Below are 22,366 nucleotides of genomic sequence, written 5' to 3' on the forward strand. Positions count from 1 at the left end.
GCAAAGAAACGGTTGAACGCATGCGGGCAAGTTTCACGCGTAGCCCGCGGAAGTCGACGAATAAAGCAAGCAGGGAGCTAAATGTACCACAGCCGACGGTTTGGAAAATCTTACGGAAAAGGCTAAAGCAGAAGCCTTACTGTTTACAATTGCTACAAGCCCTGACACCCGATGACAAAGTCAAACGCTTTGAATTTTCGGCGTGGTTGCAACAGCTCATGGAAGAGGATGCGTTCAGTGTGAAACTTGTTTTCAGTGATGAAGCAACATTTTTTCTTAATGGTGAAGTGAACAGACACAATGTGCGAATCTTGGCGGTAGAGAATCCTCACGCATTCGTGCAGCAAATTCGCAATTCACCAAAAGTTACCGTGTTTTGTGCAATCTCACGGTTTAAAGTTTACGGCCCCTTTTTCTTCTGCGAAAAAAACGTTACAGGACACATGTATCTGGACATGCTGGAAAATTGGCTCATGCCACAACTGGAGACAGACAGCGCCGACTTCATCTTTCAACAGGATGGTGCTCCACCGCACTTCCATCATAATGTTCGGCATTTCTTAAACAGGAGATTAGAAAACCGATGGATCGGTCGTGGTGGAAATCATGATCAGCAATTCATGTCATGGCCTCCACGCTCTCCCGACTTAACCCCATGCGATTTCTTTCTGTGGGGTTATGTGAAAGATTCAGTGTTTAAACCTCCTCTACCAAGAAACGTGCCAGAACTGCGAGCTCGCATCAACGATGCTTTCGAACTCATTGATGGGGACATGCTGCGCGGAGTTGGGAGGAACTTTATTATCGGCTTGATGTCTGCCGAATCACTAAAGGGGCACATATCGAACATTTGTGAATGCCTAAAAAAACTTTTTGAGTTTTTGTATGTGTGTGCAAAGCATTGTGAAAATATCTCAAATAATAAAGTTATTGTAGAGCTGTGAAATCGCTTCAATCATTTGTAATAACCCTGTATGGGAATTGGGTGGAAGTCCTAATCTCCTTCTCCACCCTCCTTCTGTCCATCTACTCCTCCCCCTCCTCTCTTCTCCTTCCTACATCCACCCCCCCCACCCCCCGCCCTTCAACCATGTTTATTGTTATTGCTAATGAAACCTTGAATGGAAACTGAAGTTGCTTAAAATGAACATGTAAATTGGCTGGGATCATTGGTGCATGGGTATGAGAGAGACCTATCCAGCTGCTGGATCTGTGAGGATAATAGCTACAATGACACTATTTCACATAGTTTAAATCTGCAAATGAGTAGGATTTTGAAGTTTCAGATTCCTTAGTAGTATTCTAATCATATGTCATAAATACAGCTTTCCTGTTTTCTGTTAAGACCAACTGTGAGGTAGGAAGCAAAACGGCATATTTTTGTAAATACAAAACTTGTTGAAAATTATATACTGGGAAAAAGAATATATATGGCAAAAACAATTTGTCTAGTGGTTTAAATGTCCTGCTAACCTAATTAAAACTGCTGTGAGAAGGTAAATGACCTGCACATTTTCACAGCACAGGATTTCTTTATCACAGTCACTTTTAGCAGAAAATCTGTATATTGCTGTTTTAAGTAACACATGGCTTATGTCTGTTCGAATTTTTATTAGAGTCACAATCTGAAGTAAATTGGTCAAGAACTTTTGGAGATTTTTGGAAACAATGTTTACCGCTCCTCTCTTTATCCATCTCCTACTCCCCCCCCCCCCCCCTCCATTTCCTCCTTCTGCCTCTCTATGTCCATCCTCCCCCCTCTCACTTGAACGTTTATTAGAGCATGGTGTAAACGTGAATTAAATCAATGAAGACCTTTATCAAGATTTTTGGAAACAATGTCTTGTCTTTATGTAGCAGTTTACATATAGATCTTGTAAAACTCCTTTTGTCGTTGACGGGATGTTACATCTTAATCTTTTTGCCTTTCTGTAAGACTCCAAACTTGTTTAGGATCAAAAGTGTCTGCCAGGCTAATAACATTTTAGCCTACATTCAGGACACCAGGCGATACATGGTGTTAACACAATGAAACTCTCACAACTACATACTGTTGAAGAAGAAATGCAGAGCACTTCTGCAATGTACATTTTCAGCAGGCTCCACAAAAGCTGAAGGTAGTGACAAACAGTGCCTTTTCAAACTGAAGCTGAAGGTGGTTGTTTTGGCAATCATCATCTATTTCCTGTAGGAATATTTCAGGTCCAGGTGCCTACTGATGACTCAATGCACCTGCTTTTCGGCGAGTGGTCTCCTTTAACCAGAACTTACCCACATTTAGATCCTCTTAGTGTGTTATAACATTGTGATTAACTGGAATGAATGCAACAGTAGACAATAGCTGGTCAAGTAATTATCAATATCAATGACATTTGCCAACAAACATGTAACTGAGATGTTATTTTATCTTGACTATCAGTTTTGGCATTCCACCATGCCATCTTCAGGCCCCATATGCATCTCTCAAAATAAATGATATTGTCATACAGTCCCATATTTTCCTGGATGTCATTGCTATCAAGTCTTCAAATGAAGCACTCGTGAAACGGTTTGAATTCAGGACATCCAGGAATATATTGCATTGTATGACAATATTGCTTATTTTCAGAGAAGCATATGGGGCTTGAAGGCAGCATAAAGGAATGCCTAAACTGGTAGTCAAAATAAAATAACATCTCAGTTACATGGCTGTTGGCGAATTTCATTGATATTGACAAATACAGTTTATTTGTTATCACTTTAGGTTTATCCACCTGATATTTCATCTTATTATTATTATTATTTTTCTTCCACAGACTATCATTTAGCATCTCTTCTCATGGCAGCCCTCTTCAGTTCACATCATCCTTCACCTGGTCTCTCCATCTTGTTTAAGGTCCACCAATTGGTCTTCGTCTGTATTGTGTCCATTCAACGGCTCTTCTTGAAAGTCTTTCTGCTCCCATTCTTTTGACGTGGCCAAACGATTTAAGCCTATTACTCTCCCTAGTTTCTTTTAGGGGCCTCATAATTCCTTATTCTGTCCCTTTTCATATTACCCAGGAGGGATCATTTCTCATATAGCTTTCTCTGCATCTAACATCTGCTAAACTTCTCATTCTACTTCCTCTGTGATGGTGCTGTTTCTTTCGTCTCTCTCTATCTCATCATGTGTGTATGGTTTTATGTTTATTTTTAATCACGCCCTTCATATGGTTCTTGGAAGTGTTCTTTCCATATTTTCAAAATTTCTTCCTCCCACATGGGTTTTTCCTTCTTTGTTGACGACTTTTGAAGTATTTTCTTTTAGATGCCTTCTGCTACCTAATATGTTGAATAACATTTTCTTGTCATCATTAAAATTCTCTTCTATTTCTTTTGTGAATTTTTCCCAAGACACCTTCTTAGCTAATGCTATCATTTTCCTTGCTGCTCTGATCAGTTATTTCCATTTGTCTCTGTTATTGTCCGTTCTGGTTTTGAACCACTCTCTCCATGTGTAAATTATTTGTCCCTCATAGAAAGCACATTTCTGTTTCTTGTATTCTGTTTAGATATTCCAACATTTTGAATGACTTGCAGATCATGATCTTTGCTTTGACAGGTATTTTCTAATTTATAATTATGGCCAATATACAGTAATTAAATTTCAAATAATTCTCTATTCTCTCTGAAATTTCATCCTCGATGTTTATTTCTTGGTTGATTTAATTCCTAGATACCTCAAAGCATCTACCTTCTTTAATAATTTTTCACTGCAAGTTAAACCATTTATTTTTCCTGCTGATTTTTATTATTTCACTTTCAACTATCTTTTCATAAATCTTCATGAAGTGGCACAATAGTTCTATTCCTCTGTTAATTCTCGCACAGCCCCTTGTTACCCTTCTTAAATGTAGGCGCAGTAATTGCCTTTGTCCAATCATCAGGAATCTTTTCATATGTCTGCACTATCCTCATTATTCTACACAGGCATGAATTCCGATAGGTCCTGTGGTTTTGATCATTTTCACTATGACGCCATCTGCTCCAGGAACTTCATCATTTTTCATTTCTCATACAACTTTATCTAGATACAACATCTGCTGATACTTTCTTTCAATTACCTCTGTGATGGTAATATTTCTTTTGTCTCCCTCTGTTTCATCATGTGTATTTGTTACATCGTGTCCTTCATATAGCACCTGGAAGTATTCTTTCTGCACTTTCAAAACTTCTTCTTCCTCCCACATGGGTTTTTCCTCTTTTTGGATGCCTTTTTAAGTTTTTCTTTCTGCTTCCTTCTTTTACCTGATATGTGGTATAATATCTTCTTGTCATCATTAAAATTCTCTTCTATTTCTTTTGTGAATTTTTCCCAAAACATCTTGACTAATGCTACCATTTTCCTTGCTGCTCTGCTTAGTTGTTTTCATTTGTCTCTATTATGTTCCATACTGCATCTGCAATTCCCTCATTCCAACATGGAGCTTCTTTGTGTCTGATTTTTGTTGATGTACTTCCAAATGTTTCTTCTGCTGCCTTGACTAGGGCATGTTTGAATCTCCTCCATTTTTACTCCACATGTATCCTCTCATCAACAGGAAATTGTGTCTTATACTTCTCCCTCTATATCCCTGGGTTTCTCTATTTTTGCCTGTCTTTTTTTCCTTCGCATGCACATTTTCTGAATTTCTTCAGTGTTCCTACCAAAAGTCTGTGGTCTCAGTTGAAATTAATGTGTGGAATCACTTTCACTTCTGTGAGACATCTTCCAAATTCTTCAATTATTATTATACAGTCTATGGTGGATTTCTGTCCCAAATTCAAACTGTATCAGATAAACTTGTGATTATGTCTTTTCTTATGTCATCCATTAGAAATTATCAATTTCTTTCTCAGATGTGTCTGGTAATACCTCAACTTCCTCATTTTTGTGATTTTCTCCATGGCTTCCTATGACTGAAGTCTGTACAGGAGGTTCAAGTTTTTAAGCTCTTTCCTTTTGAATGCAAGTTCAGTTTCTTAAACACTGCATCATCTTGCTCGCTGACGTGATTTCTAAGATGAGTTAGTTACACATCTATTATTTTCATTGTTCTCTTCATTCATGTTCTATCTGAGCAATGCTGGTTCACTTTAAGAGAGAATGTCTGACATGTTACTTCAGGATCTCTCAAATTACAGTCAGTTCATGAGTAAAAGGTTCCCTCAACAGGGAATTGTGAAATGATGCATTAGGATACAACATTGTCAAATTCAGTAACATCACAAAATTAAGTTTAATCTAAATGCCATCCAATAAATTTTGTATCATTATCTAATCTCTGCACATTTGTGGTATATTACCATACATTATCAGCCATGTGCCACTGGTAAGAATTGAGATACATTTCATACTAAGATGGTCTGCTTCATACCAATGATAAGCAAGACCTATTTTATGGATCATGTAGTCACTTGTAAAATCTCTCATCACATACGCAACATGCAGTATTCAGTATATCCACCATTGACCACTTACAGCGGAATAGGTCTGAACATTAAATATACAATTAACAATAACTTTACAGTAAAGTTTTTACAATTTAATTCCTTTTCTTTTAGGAATATTCTTATATACTAATGTCAATGATTATTTCAAAATATTCTGTTATCCTATAAAATGGGTGTTTGAGTAACCAGTCATAAACCTTACGTTTGAAAATATTACTGTTCAGTGACTGAGCAGATGCTGGAAGTTTATTGAAGAGTTTTAAACTCATTATTTTGTGTGAGTTTGCAGTCTTTGTGAGTCTGTGTCTTGGTATGTCGAAGTCCAGTTTGCCTCTGGTGTTGTGGGGATGTATGTTCTCTCTGGTCTCGAACTCATTTAAGTTGCTTTTGACATAAAGCAGTGCTGTGAAGATGTATAGATTCACAACAGTTAATATCATGTGCTTGATAAAGAGTGGGCGGCAGTGTTCCTTGGGCTTAACTTTGCTCATTATTCTGATTACTTTTTTTTTTTTTTTTGAATTTTCAGAATTTCACTGACAAAGCAAGAATGTCCCCATAACAATATGCCATAGGAAATGTGTGACTGAAAGAGGCCAAAATATACCACCTTTAGATACTCATCAGTGATTACATCCGTCAGTCTCCAGATGAGATAACACACTCTTGCTATTCTCTTGCAGATATGGCTAATGTGTTCCTCCCAGTTTAATTTTGAATCAATGTGGAATCCTAACAGTTTTATTGATTTGCTTTCAACAGCTGTAGTTAAACCCAGAATTAGTTCTTGTGTTTTATCAGGATTACACAGTAGTTCATTAGAAGAAAACCAATCCATTACTAGTTCTGGTTTTTCCTGTGTTGCCTGATGCAGTTCTGTTGAGTCATGGTGTGTATTGAGCAATGTTGTATCATCTGCATAACACACAACTGAATTTGCACCTACATGGTAAGGTAAGTCATTAATTGCAATGATGAACAGAAAAGGACCTAGGACCGAGCCCTGAGGCACTCCAGTTCGAACTTCCTTCAGTGAGGAGCATCTATTTTTAATTGATACAAACTGTCTCCTGTTACTTAAGTATGATTTGATTACATCCAAAGATGGTTTGTGTATGCCATAAAATTCCATTTTTGCGAGTAGGTTGTTAGATGGTATGCAGTTGAAGGCTCTGCTAAGATCACATAGTACGACTGATACTAGATCCTTATTTTTGAATGCAGTTAACATCTGGTTAACAACTTCAGTGACAGCAGTAGTGGTATTTTTACCATGTTGATATGCAAACTGTCTGTTGGAGAGGAGATCATGCTTATCAAAATAGTTATTTAGTTGACTGTACATTACATATTCAAAAACTTTAGAGAAAATTGGGACAATAGAAACTGGTCGATAGTTTTGGGGCAGATGCTTATCTCCCTTTTTAAAGACTGGCATCACTTTAGCAGTTTTGAGTGCATCTGGGAAAACTCCAGATTCTAAACACATATTAAAAATGAAAGAAAGAGGTTGACAGATAAGGTGTATTATTTTTTTCATTACATAGTTAGAAAACCAATAACAGTCCATACTTTTGGAGTTGGTGAACCTTGCCACATCTTTTACAATATCCTCTGGGGTGACAACATTCCAGTGGAAAGTATACATCCTATGGGGCACAGCATGAAGATGATCTAGTGCACAAGTGCCATTTTGCTTGATTTTGTTTTTCAGCTCGCTCACTGAGGTTAGGAAGTAATTATTTACTTCTTCTGGGACCAGCATTGCATCTTGTGTATGGGTTTGTGAATTATATTGGTTGATGATGTCCCATGCTGCTTTACATTTGTTGGGAGCACTTTCAATGTAATGTTCACATGCTTGTTTTTTTGGCCAAGGACAGTTTGTCTTTGTAGATTTTTTTACATTTTAGATAAGCTCTATACGAAGTATTATCTAGCTCAGGTCCTTGTTTACAAGAATTTTTATATCCTATTCTGTACAGTCTGAGCATCTCCTCCCTTTAAGTCCCATAGTGCTGAGAGCCATTTGAACCATCTCCTCCGTAGTGAGAGCTAGCTCATCTGTATACCATTTTAGCTGTTTGTTTTTCTGTTTATGCTTAGGGCTACTTTTGATTAATGGTAAGCTTGACTACCATAACTCTACGAGTATTTCCAGGAAGTTGTTAAACACCATTCCACCAGCACCCTTCTCAGGTTGTGTGTTGTATACAAAGTTCCAGTTAACATCAGATATTCTGTCAATAAATAAATTAATATATTCATCTTTCTGCCCTCTTACCCATGTGGCATTAGACTTGATTCTGGCTGATTTGTCTGATTTAGGCAACTAATCACAGGAGAATGTTAAAATCAATGGTTCATGATCAGCTAGGGCTCCACTGGCAAGTCTGACATCATACATATCTCTAGAAAAATTTACTATAATATTATCTAAGCAAGCCTTATCCCGTGTTGGTATGTAATTTGTACATTGTAAATTTAGTGATCTTAAGATATTGAAAAACGTCCTAGTAACATGTTCATCACTGTTGGCCATTTCAATGTTGAAATCGCCACAGATAATTAGTTTTATGTTAGATTTTAGTATTTTCCTCATAAGCAGCTCAAATCTTTCGATAAATGTATTTACATCTCCTCCTGGTTATCTATATAAGCTAACAATTATAGTATTCTCTATGTTTAGTCTTATACAGCTAAATTCTCCATCTAGTTCTGCACAGTAAGAGCTAACATCTATTTTAGTAAACATTATACTATCTTTAACAAATATTAGGACACCTCCATTCTTTCTTTCACTTCTACACATAATGTCTCCAACAGCATACCCTTGAGGAACAAAATATTGTACTTGATCTTCTGTCAGCCAATGTTCTGAGATACAAACAACATCAACGTTTTCAATACTGCAAAAATGTTCTAATTGTAATACTTTGTTCCTAATGCAGCGAATGTTCGTTTGCATCACAGTAACAGATTTATCTTTATTGTTTATTGTCTGTGAACACTCTTTTAGCACCTAGTTCAAGTACAGGAGGTTTATTACCCGCCGATTCACAGACTTTTATACTAAAAAATGATGTACATTCCAGGTATTACTCAAACTGCTACTTTTGTAGATTGTTTTATTCCGTGTGAGTCTTTCTTTAATTATTTCATTGACACGTTCACACACAAACTTTTTCCCTTCATAGTTTAGGCGGTGCCCATGTCTGGTGTGAAGGTTACGCTGCAGTTTACTTATATCGACCACAGCACAATTTGCGTATTCAGAGCACAGTTTCTTTATTTTAATATTCGTTCTTCGAATTTCTTTATTAACGCACGAACTATAGATTAGATCGTGCCTATGAGGCACTGTAGCAACAACTGTATTCCTTGATTTATATTTTTCGAGAAAGTTCTGAAGCACTTTTTCGCAGACATCTGCTTCATTTTTCGCAACATCATTTGAACCCGTTATGCATACGACAAAGTCATTTTCTTGTGTGGATTTTGTTTGAATGCAAGGGTCTAAAAGCATATAATTATAAATACACGTAAAAGCAGATAGTTAAATAATAATGGGTATGTTATTATGAATTAATTAACTTGTAATAGAATTTTCTCTTTGTCTCCTCTGAGAAAACAGATCGTGCCTATGTGTATAAGTAAAACAACCAAAACCTGAACTAGTTCTACAGCTTAAATATATTGGAGAAATTATCAAAAGCAAATTAAGTGAGACGGAAACATGGAGAAATAGAACCAACAAAATGAAAGCAGCTCAGTTTCTAACCTGGTCAATGAATAAGAAGAGATGCTTGTCGACAGACACTACAATTTAACAGCATAAAATTGTACTCTCCCAAGAGCCACATAAGCTTATGAAACCCTCTTCTAAATTAAAAATGAAAGAAGAACAGATCAGCTTCTCAAAACTCTCATTAGAACTAGCATAAATAAAAAAAATTCGGAGTGAAGGGGGTCTGGAGAATCCTCCTCAATGAAACTGTCTTTCAAGAGATTGATCCACTCACCAGCATAATGAAGAAGACAAGAATCTCTTATTTATTTTGCATCTAGTGAATGCAAGGAAACAACATGTACTGACGAATCTTAGAAATAAGTCAGGAGGACAATGGATCCGTGATATTCATCAAGAGCTTAAAACTAGTTGGACTCCAGGTACCAGACGTGTAGGACAAAGATAAAATTAACACCCTTCTTGAGAACAACGAATTTTCAGCACAAATGACACACAGAAGGGGTATACAGATATCAGATGGAATGCTGTGTGCTGGTACCATTACCTGCTTTCTTATTACTCTGTACCTATTCTACCTCACTGGAATTTACGTCCTGTTTGTTGCATGCCACTACTGAATATCAATTCCAATCTGTGTAATAAAGATATCTCTTAACTTAAGATTCAAATATAACTTCTCTGTACTGCAACACTCTTTTTCTCACATCTCATCCATTCAACAATAAATTCAGTAAACTGGGTCTGCAAGCTCCAAATTCTATAATTTTCTATTTTTGTTTAGTTGCTGTTCAGTCCAATGCCACATGTTAAGCTACTTCAAATGGAGGTGTGAGTTTAAACTTCATAGTTAAGTGAATATTCAAACAACTCATGGAAATGTTGCCAGGTAATGCTCCTGACAACTGCTGATATTTCAACAGGTGAGACCTGTGTCATTTTCAAGGCACAAATAAGAGATATCACCGTGCATGGCAACTTAAACCTTTGATGGGTGGAGCCACCAGGGCTTTGAGCTGCCATGTACAGTGCTCTGTTGTATCATTTGTGCCTTGAAAATCTATGGTGTGATCATATGCCGAATTATTAGCTGTCGTTGAGGAAGTTAGTCAGTTGCGTACCCCTGATATATTTGAATGCTTTACATAATCTCTTTCTCAAATGAGGAACTCAAAGCTCTGCAGATATATGCTTGTCAACTCAAATGGAGGTACTCAAATCTGTATCTAACAGATGTTTGGATTTGATTCTACAATTATGACTTACGCTGTGACTAATACAATTTACAGTTATTTAATGTAAGATGCATACCAACTGATACCAGAGATCAGTTGATACTGAAAATCTGCCTGAAATGGAAAACAAGGAAAACTGTTACTCCAAGGGCAAATTACTACAGTATGTTATGATTCACCGACAGATATCCGTTTATGTTCCATAAATCCTAGCACACACGAGGAATGAGACAAACATTAATAGGCAGATAAACCATGGCACACAGCATCTATAAGGTAGGTATAACAAAAAATTAGAACTAACACTAATCATACTGATCGTTATAGGCTTACAGATTTTACAAGACCTAACAAATAAATCTATCACAAAGTTACTACACTATAATTAACAATAAACAACACTGAGAGGTTATTCTAAACTACTTATTGAAGTGACTAAACCATCTAATGAGAAAAGGTGTATCTCGGCTTCTTAAAACCATTAAGTTCATTCAGAATGTAACAGGTTAAGCTTTTCTTTTTTTGTGTGTGAGAGAGTGGGGGGGATTCGACATAGTAAATTAATTTAATGTATTTTTTCGCATTTGGTGTAGTACTGAGAAGGGTTACTGAAGATATCAGTTTCGATTACGTCTCATTATAAATTACCTTACGAATAGCAAACGCAAACACAGGATAACGGTACCGCAGTTTCCTGTGTTGCAGCAGGCTATTTCGGAATACCACGATTCCTCGTTCTTACCTGCGTTTGGACAGCCTTCTTTAACTGCAGTTGGGACTGCAGTAACTTTATGCCAGACGACCAGCCGGCAACTTGTTCCGACTTCTGTTTGATTGCATCCATATCATCGTAAAGCGACATTCTTATTTTTGCAACCTGAGATTAATATAAACAACACAATGCAGAACTGTGATACAGCAGGTTATGTCAGTCGGCATTAATTATATATTTATCCCAGAAATCTTCAGTAACAACTGTTATTATGCCGGTAAAATGACAAACCCGTTCCACAACAACGCTACAAGAAAAATATTTCACATTTTCTTTAGGTTACAATAACTACCTGACTTGTTGACAAATAAAAAGTTCACAGAACTTTACCGTTGTCGCCAGAGATATGCAACACAACCATACTGAACATGCGGATGCCACGCTGGTTTCGAAACTTTGGAAACGGGAATAGAATTTCGTTTGTTTTAGCTTATTCGCGTCAACATATCTGAAAAGTGCTTAATTTATGCGGATTGTATTACTGGTCTTTTACCTTTTTTTGTTGAAAACAAATACACCACAGTAATGGCATTATAATGAAAAAATGTATCTTCTAAGTTAGAAAATAGAAACCAAAACACAAATATAATAACGATCCATCTCAAGGCGAGAAGATGAATCTACAATATGTCTCGTACCGTTAGGAACTTCACGACAGACATTCTTGGAGCTTTTCCTCGAGCGCATGGAGCTGTCATATGCTAGGGCATTCTACGCCATCATCACGAAATACCCGAACGTCCTCCATAAATAAAAAAAAAAATTGCCTTTTAAATAATAACTAGGGGTACAATAAACAGCCACAGTTGGAATCAGTCAACTCATAAAAATACTTGAGTATAACAAGTTGTAGGATTTTTAAATGATAATGGTACAGCAGGAGATACGACTTGTTACACTGGTAGCATACTTGAGAGACGCACTCAATCTACAAACGAGAATGCTTTCAAAACACTTGCGAGTCCCAACCTACAATATGAAGGGTCCGCACCACATAGAGACAAGAGGATATTGAACATCTAGTATGAACGTTCACAAATTTGCTTGACACCCGAAAATTCCGAAAAAAAAACTGGCAGATGTTTGAAGATGGCCAACTTTCCCGCGAAACCCTACTTACAAAATTTCAAGAACCAGTATTGTGCGAAGAATTTAGAAACATACTAAGTAGGGACCCTGAAGAAAATCACAGCTCGCAACGGGTCATTTATAAACAGTCGTTCTTTCCACATTTCACACTCAAACGAAACGAGAAGAAATACTATATTTTAACAGTCTATACACTATACTTAAGCAGTCATTGTTTCCGCACTCCATACTCAAACGAAACTAGAGAAACGCTAATATTTGGTATAACTGGAGGTATCCAGTATCATATACTTCACAGCTGTTTTCACGATATAGATGCAGATTTGAGGACATGCAATCTTATAGGGCGCTGTGTCACGATTCAGTATCACGCTAAACACACTTGTGCTACGAAGCCTTGCAATGCAGATACTCACTGCCAATGACGGACACACATATTTCTGTATTGTATGAAGAAACTGTGCTCTTGCTACGAGTTGCGGACGCTATACAGTGAAGCTAGCTTGAACTTAACGAGAGACGCATTGTTGCAAATGACAATGGGCCGTCTCTTGACCACTGACTTCTGTCAGCAGCGATTTTTACCGTTTGAAAGTGTAAAATTGTGACGATGTTACGAAATTCGCATAGAATATGCTAAAGCGCTCCTGGTCAGCAGATAAATAAAGCATAAATATATGATTCAAATGTGGAGGTGAATCTGTCAAAGAAATAGAAGATGGCAAGTCTACTTTCATTCATACAGAAATTATTTTTGCAATTAATTTTGAAGCATGCAGTTTTTGAAACGTTTGTTGGTTTTGTTGTTTTATTTGTAAGGTAACTGTTTCCCAGATTAAAGCAATGAAATGAAGTTCAGACAAGACTTAGGATGTAAACATGCTTCAAGACTACTTTTTGGGAACATATTCATTTCAGGAAACATTAAGATATTGAATGTTAATACAGTGTGTGCTGTATTGTTTCATGTGTTGTTGAGAGACGATTCCAAACTAACGAGTCATGTGCAGAATACGAAGAGATGCCTTTACTGAAGTAAACACAAGGATGTTCGCTTTTATACTGATGTTACCTAGTTACCATTTTTCAGAACCCCTGTGTCTGTAACCACCAAGCAAATACCAATGTGCTAAATGACACTATGGTCTCAAAGTCGCCTAATGAAAATGCTGTAACTGACACAGAGGAAAAAAGACCTCTAAATAAGTCATGAAATCTTTGAACTGTAACGATTTTACATACTGTGAACTTGAACTGAGTTGCTTTATGGTATATAGATTATTGTATGTAAATGTTACATATGTCTCTAATAGATGGGCATCTACTTTAATATCTACTGAGAAAGCTAAATTAAGTAAATACATATTAGTCATGTATAAATATTAAAATTTGCCACAGTGTTTATAATGTAAGAAAGATATGTTCAATGAGTTTGGCTACAAAACCAATATTTTAGAGGGATGGAAAAGATGGTATGCTGACAGAAATAATTCAAACAATTGATTTCTGCAGTTGTAAGAAGCCGTATGCTGTCCTGCACACCTCACACTATCTTAATAATTTTTCTGTTCAGATACATGCTTTTGATTATTTTTGTTTCAAAATGTATCCTTTATTTCCGTGATTCCATTATACATTTATTTTCAATATGACTGGTTTCATTTAATATTCGATCATCTGCAGAGTATCCATATGGAACAACACATCAGAGTACTGTAGTTCATAGAACTGTGCATTACAGTTTAGATATGACAGGCTGCCCACATACTTACATAGTTCTGAAGCTGACTAAATACTGATCGAAACTATAGCTGATTTGGTAAGTTGATCCCTAACTGTTGGAGGGGGCTGGGCACCGCAGCGTCAGGGGCTACCCCAGCCAACAATGTAATGCGATTTTGTTAACTCTGCAAAGCCTCATCGTTATCACAGCTCTATAGATGGTTACTGGTTTCGTCTGCAGCCCTTAGCGCTTCACACACAACTTTTACATACGACACATCTTCCGAAAGACGAAAACCAAACTTCGATTTACATGTTAAGGTCTGAAGCACATTTGCTAGCCCAGTTAAATATGGCGTCTGGGAAACAGCTGTTACAGTTTCTGATTTAGTCAGCACAATCCCTACTTCTCTTCAATCAGACAAGGTATAATAAACAGCTTCAGTCTAACATTTCTACTTATCCTTCACTGTCAGAAAAGACATTTCGTCCATATTAGACGATTTTTTTTAAAAAACAAGACGAAACATGACAACTGAAGCACGTTTCAAAACCTCTTCTTTTAAATGTGAGAGAAAAGCGATTGCGGGATTGGAAAACCGGCAACTAGAAACAGATTTCCAGAATCGATTTTGAAGTGTTTACATGACCACTCAGATGCGGTATTGAGAAATCGTTTTACGAAATCCGGTTTTGGGAACCCCATGTAAATGGAGTGACAGTTGAATGTTGACAATAGCACTGCGAGCTGTCAGGGATCTTCTTACGCTGTCTTGATAGCAAGTATCATGAAAACAAAGGTCCAACTGAAATGGTGAAATATTGGATAAATTTCAAATTTCAACACAGTTGCAGAATCAGTTGTGACGAAATTGTCAGCAATAGTGTGCATATTTATTTTATTGGGAGATCAGTTGGGAAACTTATTTAAAACTTATGGTTTTATCTGCAGTACTCCATTTACTTATCATGGAAGAATAGACACGAATAACTGAGAATAAATGTCAGATTTTTTTGCTGAACGCTAGTGAAAGTACTTGTATAGCAGTTGCTCCTGTTTTGTGATTAATTCAATTCCAGATTACTAAAAAAACCGAGTTTTAATTTTGCACTGATCTGAGTATATATTTCAACCTTAGTGTTGCAATGTAGTGTGATTGTTAGTGTGTCAGGAATATCTCAGATGATCAGTCCTATGCAATTAAAAATAAAAAGGTAATTTGTAGTGATGGACGCTTGAGTGTTTTTAACAACTGACTGATCAGTTGACTATTTATCCTTCAGTCGGTTTTCCAGTCAAATGAAAGAACCGAATGAAACTACCCTCTATGGCCATATAATATGTATGAATGTTTTCAGTCATCCACTAGGCTTAAGTAGTTCCACTCAATTCGAAACAAGTCTTATTCAGTGGTGGCCATTATATGAATGTTTTCACTCACTCATTGGGTTTGAGCGGTTTCATTCAATGTGAGACAAACGACTGACAAGTCTCTATCTGTTGTGGCCATGATATCAATGTTTTCACTCAGTCTCTAGGTTTGAGTGCTTTTTTTGTTTATATACTTTTTCAGCCTTTTGGTTATACGTGAACCATGACCAGGGTTGACAACTTTTTTAGAGACAAATAAAGTATTTTATTTCAAAGACACGTGAAGCAAAATATATTTCTAAAAATGAAGCATTTTCAAAATGTGTATATTTACTTACTCAAGTGCGAATTTTCGTACTTGTGACATTAAATATTAATATTTGCAGAATGAGATTTTCACTCTGCAGCAGAGAGTGCGCAGATATGAAATTTCCTGACAGATTAAAACTGTGTGCCCGACCAAGACTCGAACTCGGGACCTTTGCCTATCGCGGGCAAGTGCTCTACCATCTGAGCTACCGAAGCACGACTCACGCCCGGTACTCACAGCTTTAATATTTTGTTGGTTTCAAAAGTTTACTGGTGCTACACTGTAAATTTGTGTGTATATAAATCAAAAATTACTTTTTAACACATTTTTATTAGGTCGATTTCTTGTCTGTTTTGAATTTTTGTCTGTTTGTTGGTAAAAATTTTACTGTTGATTTTAAACTAACTTCCGGATAAGCTAGAGACTTGAAATTTTCATCATAGCTCAGAAATGGATGGCCCTGCAATAATAACTCACTTTAGAGTCTGGTGTGTGGCGAAGGATACTTTGATTTTCAGTATCCCTATCTTTTTGGTACAAATTTTTCAACTGGTTTTAAACTAACTTTCCAATAAGCTGAAGACTTGAGAGGTTCAACTTAGCTTAGAACTTCTAAATGACAGAGCAGTTAACTGTCTTTCTTTTCTGGTGTTTGGTGGAGAGTACTTGGTGTAGCAGTTCTATTCCCTGTTTTCCTGTCCCAGTTGCAAATATTTTGCAGTTAAGAACGATTCATGCTAAGCTTCTATGTCAGCTTGATTCTGTCTAATTTGTATGATTGGGGTCTTTTAGCGAGATATATGTAGAAGGAAGCAATACATAGGTTGACTGAGTTGAAATAAAACTGCAATAAACCTGAAACTTACCACATGCCTCTCATCAAAACAAGACTTAAAGCACAAAATAACTATTTAAATAAAAATATTTTTAATATAACATGTTTTTCACTTGAAAAGAATGACTGAATAATTCAGTCACCAAAATGATGTCTCGGTTGCTCCCATAGACTGGTTTCACTCAAAAGAATGATTGAATAATTCAACTGATTCATAAAAAAAAGCCATATGTGTGATTGTTTTCCATCAACCGAATTAATCAATTGTTTTCATTAGGTTCTTCCTATCACTAGTAATTTGTAAGTACATAGGAACATTTATCGAATAATTATTTTATTATTTTATGAGAATACTGTTATTATTTAAATAGTTCATAAATTATATAGCACAATATGGCTCCTGTGCTATTATTGTGAAATTACATCAAAATTCGGTATTCCATAACAGGTTGTATTGACAGTATGTAGACATTCTGCACTGATGTAACGTCTCGTTTGTCTCCTTTCAGAGCACCTGTGATCGTTTTAGCTTGGAAGCATATAAACAAAAACATAATACAAATATGAAAAAAAGCATAATATTTATTGAAATTTCTCTTTTACCACGAATTAGCTTGTGGATGACATCAGAAGTACACTGAGGCTTTTTGCGGATGATGCTGTGGTGTATCGAGAGGTTGTAACAATGAAAATTGTACTGAAATGCAGGAGGATCTGCAGCGAATTGACGCATGGTGCAGGGAATGGCAATTCAATCTCAATGTAGACAAGTGTAATGTGCTGCGAATACATAGAAAGATAGATCCCATATCATTTAGCTACAAAATAGCAGGTCAGCAACTGGAAGCAGTTAATTCCATAAATTATCTGGGAGTACGCATTAGGAGTGATTTAAAATGGAATGATCATATAAGGTTGATCGTCGGTAGAGCAGATGCCAGACTGAGATTCATTGGAAGAATCCTAAGGAAATGCAATCCGAAAACAAAGGAAGTAGGTTCCAGTACGCTTATTCGCCCACTGCTTGAATACTGCTCAGCAGTGATGGGATCCTTACCAGATAGGGTTGATAAAAGAGATAGAGAAGATCCAATGGAGAGCAGCGCGCTTCGTTACAGGATCATTTAGTAGTCGTGAAAGTGTTACGGAGATGATAGATAAACTCCAGTGGAAGACTCTGCAGGCGAGACGCTCAGTAGCTCGGTACGGGCTTTTATTAAAGTTTCGAGAATGAAGAGTCAAGCAGTATATTGCTCCCTTCTACGTATATCTCGCGAAGAGGCCATGAGGATAAAATCAGAGAGATTAGAGCCCACACAGAGGCATACCGACAGTCCTTCCCACGAACAATACGAGACTGGAATAGAATGGAAAACCGATAGAGGTACTCAGGGTACCCTCCGCCACACACCGTCAGGTGGCTTGGGGAATATGGATGTAGATGTAGATGAGTGACATGCATCCTTCTGACAGTTCACATGTGATATTTATTGGTGTATGTAGAACCTAAGTCTGCACCTTTTCATTTAACCTCATTTCATACAACATAGAAAGGCCAGGCAGATTTGTAATCCAAGGCTCTAATCGTATCAGATACATCAAAGTAGAAGTTTTTAGTGTTCCTCACACCAGTCAAGTTCCTCATGGATAGAAACAATGGTCTAATGGAAGGCAGGGAGATGGTGCCAGAAAATGTACAGGGGAAACATGGACTCATATTTCTGAAGACAATAATGAATGTATAAGTCCAAAGGTCATTACTCAGTGATGCATGTCAAATGACTGATGGTGATATTGATGATCAAGTGAGATTTACAGTAAAGCTGGGTTTTAGTTATTTTATACTGGAGGACTAGACAATTCAACATCAAAAAGGAGTTTGAGAAGTGATTCTATTTCACCAAAACTTTTTAAATTAAGTTCATGCACAGAAGGAGTAAGTATGAATATTACTAGAGCTGCTTATGTATTGAGATTGTTCTGTTTGCTTTGGCTACAGGAGACCTTTAATGACAGTGGTTGAATACAATAGAACAGGATCGAAAATTACTGATGTTAAGAGTAAAATGACATAGTGTTGGTATACTGAAAGAAGGAAATTGAAGATTATCCATTTTGTTGTTGGACAAAATGATGACTCATGTACCAAGGGAAATTTTAAGGTACATGCAGCTGGACCCAGAAACAAATTCATGGAAGAGTGAATTATCATAGAACTCATTAAGGGTATTGGATAGCAAATTAAAAAAATTCTAGATATATCTGCAATGGAAAATCTACAGCTAGTGTATGACAAGCCACAACTTTGACTTCATGAGGGCAAACAATTTATCACTGGGATTAATGAGAAAGGCAAAGAAAATGATTAAATTGTAAAGAAGTGGCAGTGGTTGAAGGTATCAGAGGGATTTAAGAAACTGAAGTGAGGATGGCTAGAAATATAATATACAGAGGTTACACAAATTTTTGCTGGATTCCTTGTGATTAGAAACAACGTTAACCTTTTCTTAGTTTAGTTTAGATTAGTCTGTTTTTGTCCATAGATCATATTTTATAATGATTTTAGACACAGCATGTTGAAAGTTTTATGCAAAGTAAATGAAGTGGCTTTAAATTTTATTACTGATGCAGCAAAACAAAATTCTTTAGGTAATAAAAATGGTAACAGATAATCAGTAGTAACCATATACTATTGATACAAGAAGACTCAGAGAACACGAAACTTTATAGTAATATTATTAATTATAAGCACTAATAGCCTGCATTAATTTCTACAACAAGCTTGCAATCATAAAGAAAATAGACAAAGTTATGTATGTATACCGTACTGCAGAAAATACTAAGAAATTATACAAACTGAAAACCAACTTTTAAATCAAATTAGTACTAATACACAGAACCAGAAATGCAGGTTTCAATTCAATCTTTATGTTCACTTCTTCCGTATTTTTGGTACTATCCTTGATCTTCCTTCTTTCCCACCTCAGGAAATTGGTTTCCACTTGAAAAATGAAGAACAACTCTTTTCCCCTGATATGGAGAAACAAGCTGTCTCGGTTCCAGTGTTAAAACCTTTTATCATTTCCTAATGGTGTGTTTAACCTTTATTTAGGCATCTTCAAACTAACCTACACAAGAAATACAAAAAATCCTAACAGTACCCTGACACAATTTAATGGGATTGGATTACCAAGAAAATATTAAACCACTTACTGATATTTGGTAGCGATGGGTATGCATCAAATATCCCAGCAGGTAAATGCGCTTTGTCAAAGCTTTAAAAACACTGAACAATGTCCTATAAAATAGAATGGAACAGAAGATGACTGAAAGGCATTTTTTTAATACATGTAACCTGCTTTTCCACTAAATTGACAGCCCACACCGGAAATAAGAAGGAAGCAGCAGATTATCTTATTATGGCATGTGCTGCAGTCCATTGCAAACCAAACAGGATCAGACTTAGAGTAAAGCTTTACATCATAAACATGCCAGAAGTATAGTGCATATTCTGGTTGCACACATCCCACTGGATATCAAAACATACAAGTGCATGCAACTCTCAGCAGATGGTGTCTGCAGTTTTTGAGCTATGACAGTGTTCAATAGCTGAATCTAGTCATAACATCAAACCATGACAGTTGTTATAGATGACTGTTTTTTCTAAAAAAATGCTGATAAAATGCTTACATTAACAGCCAACATTATCAGGGTGAATAAAAATTAAGGTATGTAAAAATGAATTACTGTAATGGGAAATCAAAAAACAACATAGGGGAACTCCGAGTACCACAATGTCTTTTTTACCTTCTTCTGTGTCAAACATCCACGTAAGAGTTGGGGAAAACGCGCAACATCCATAATCGCAAAGGGCGCACCATCCGCCACCGGGCTCACAACCACACCACACTGCAGAAAAATAGGATTTGCTATTTGCGTTGACCACATCAACAGTTAAGCACCAATCTCTCGGTATTCACACACGTTCCATAGCAGACACTTAGGCACTTCCGTCCGGAACCGCGCGACTGCTACGGTCGCAGGTTCGAATCCTGATTCGGGCATGGATGTGTGTGATGTCCTTAGGTTAGTTAGGTTTAAGTAGTTCTAAGTTCTAGGGGACTGATGACCACAGATGTTAAGTCCCATAGTGCTCAGAGCCATCTGAACCATTTTTTTTTTTTAGAGTATCACCTTGACTATCCACCCATTAACTAATCAGTTTACATGAGAGGAAATAATTGTCCAGTGCAAACCGTCACTGTGGTGTCACCACCAGACACCACACTAGCTAGGTGGTAGCCTTGAAATCGGCCGCGGTCCGTTAGTATACGTCGGACCCGCGTGTCGCCACTATGTGATTGCAGACCGACCGCCGTCACACGGCAGGTCTATTCTAGAGAGTCTTCCTAGCACTCGCCCCAGTTGTACAGCCGACTTTGCTAGCGATGGTTCACTGTCTACATACGCTCTCATTTGCAGAGACGACAGTTTAGCACAGCCTTCAGCTACGTCATTTGCTACGACCTAGCAAGGCGCCATATTCCTCAAGAATGTATTCTGAACAGATAATATTGTGAATCATGTACCGTCAAGAGCGACGTTCATCATGAATGGATTAAAGTTAAGTATCAAACTAATTATGTCCGCTTTCTGAATTCCCATTCCTTATCATGTTCCAGACCTCACGTCAGTATAATTCTTCCCTCCTCACGCCAGCCTGTGTGAGCTAAAACACGTGCGTTTCGGCCTCCACTCGTAACACGGTGTTGGCTCTTCTGCCAACACAAAAGTCACCATATTAAATCTTCTCATCCAATACACATATTCACTTCTGTCGCCACCCTACATGCATTCTGGCTAGCTCACTATTCAGCTATCGAGAGGGCTCCATCAGGGCCACTACTGGAGCTTGTTCCTGCAGCTGTCAGTAAGAGCCAAGTAGCTGGTCAGCTGGAATTTTTCTTTGTACCCACCACTCACAACAGCCTTATGCCCTGACTTCCAGTCACCGACTCTTTGTGACTCTTCCTGCCAGTCGCAGTGCACTGCAAGACAAGCAATAGCAGCTTGGATGTATACAGTAATTCATACAAATTCCAACCTGCTATAGACTGCCCAGTTTAAAAATCCACTTTACCCAAACCGAGACAGAGATGTCGTTGACCACAAACCTCGAATTTCTCACTTGAGTGTAGATTTCTCCCTTTTATACATGTTATTTTTGAAGACAGAAAAAAAATCGAATCATACACACATTTTCACATCGCAAAAGTATCATGTACAACAAAATGGCATAGGGAATATTTACTCGAAGTACTTTCTCATCCGGTAAAAAAAATCTTCTCTTATTATCTTAATATCTGCCATGGCCTGCATCATAGGACTAGAACAAAGCTAATTTTTGGTTCATGACAGAACGCTAAGAGCATGCACTACCTCAGTAACAGGATGCCTCCTAGCATTCAAACTCTCTTCAAGTAACTAAATGCCTTGTCACCTACATAGTCTCTCAAGGTAGCGGCACAGAGGAGTTCAGGTTTATAGTACATATCAATTTACAAATTTAGTAACATACCTGATTTTATTACGGTGATCATCCCTCCCTGTGTAGGTGGGAGATTGAAATTCTGTTACAAAATTTCGCCACAATGGAAAAACGGCTGATTACCACTCCAACTCTCGAATCATATCCGTGGCACTCTTACCCTCGCTTCCACCCAGCTGGCGGCACATCAACGATGTCGCCGGCCGGCATGGCCGAGCGGTTCTAGGTGCTACAATCTGGAACCGCGAGACCGCTACGGTCGCAGGTTCGAATCCTGCCTC

General features: G+C 37.4%; 1 protein-coding gene across 2 annotated transcripts in view; it reads right to left on the reverse strand.

Annotated features, from left to right (window-relative positions):
* LOC126259355 (splicing factor 45) overlaps positions 1 to 11,562 on the reverse strand; it is a 116,603-nt gene extending 105,041 nt beyond the window's left edge. Inside the window, exons 1-2 of one of the 2 annotated variants that reach the window (XM_049956083.1) lie at positions 11,502 to 11,562; positions 11,180 to 11,314 (exon numbers count right to left, since the gene is read on the reverse strand). In XM_049956083.1, the coding sequence (XP_049812040.1) occupies positions 11,180 to 11,299 (120 nt within the window). In that variant the 5' untranslated portion in view covers positions 11,300 to 11,314; positions 11,502 to 11,562. The other variant, XM_049956082.1, reaches the window with a different exon arrangement.
* Positions 11,563 to 22,366: the final 10,804 nt, after the last annotated feature.

Source organism: Schistocerca nitens, chromosome 5, assembly GCF_023898315.1.
Source record: "Schistocerca nitens isolate TAMUIC-IGC-003100 chromosome 5, iqSchNite1.1, whole genome shotgun sequence".
NCBI lineage: Eukaryota > Metazoa > Arthropoda > Insecta > Orthoptera > Acrididae > Schistocerca > Schistocerca nitens.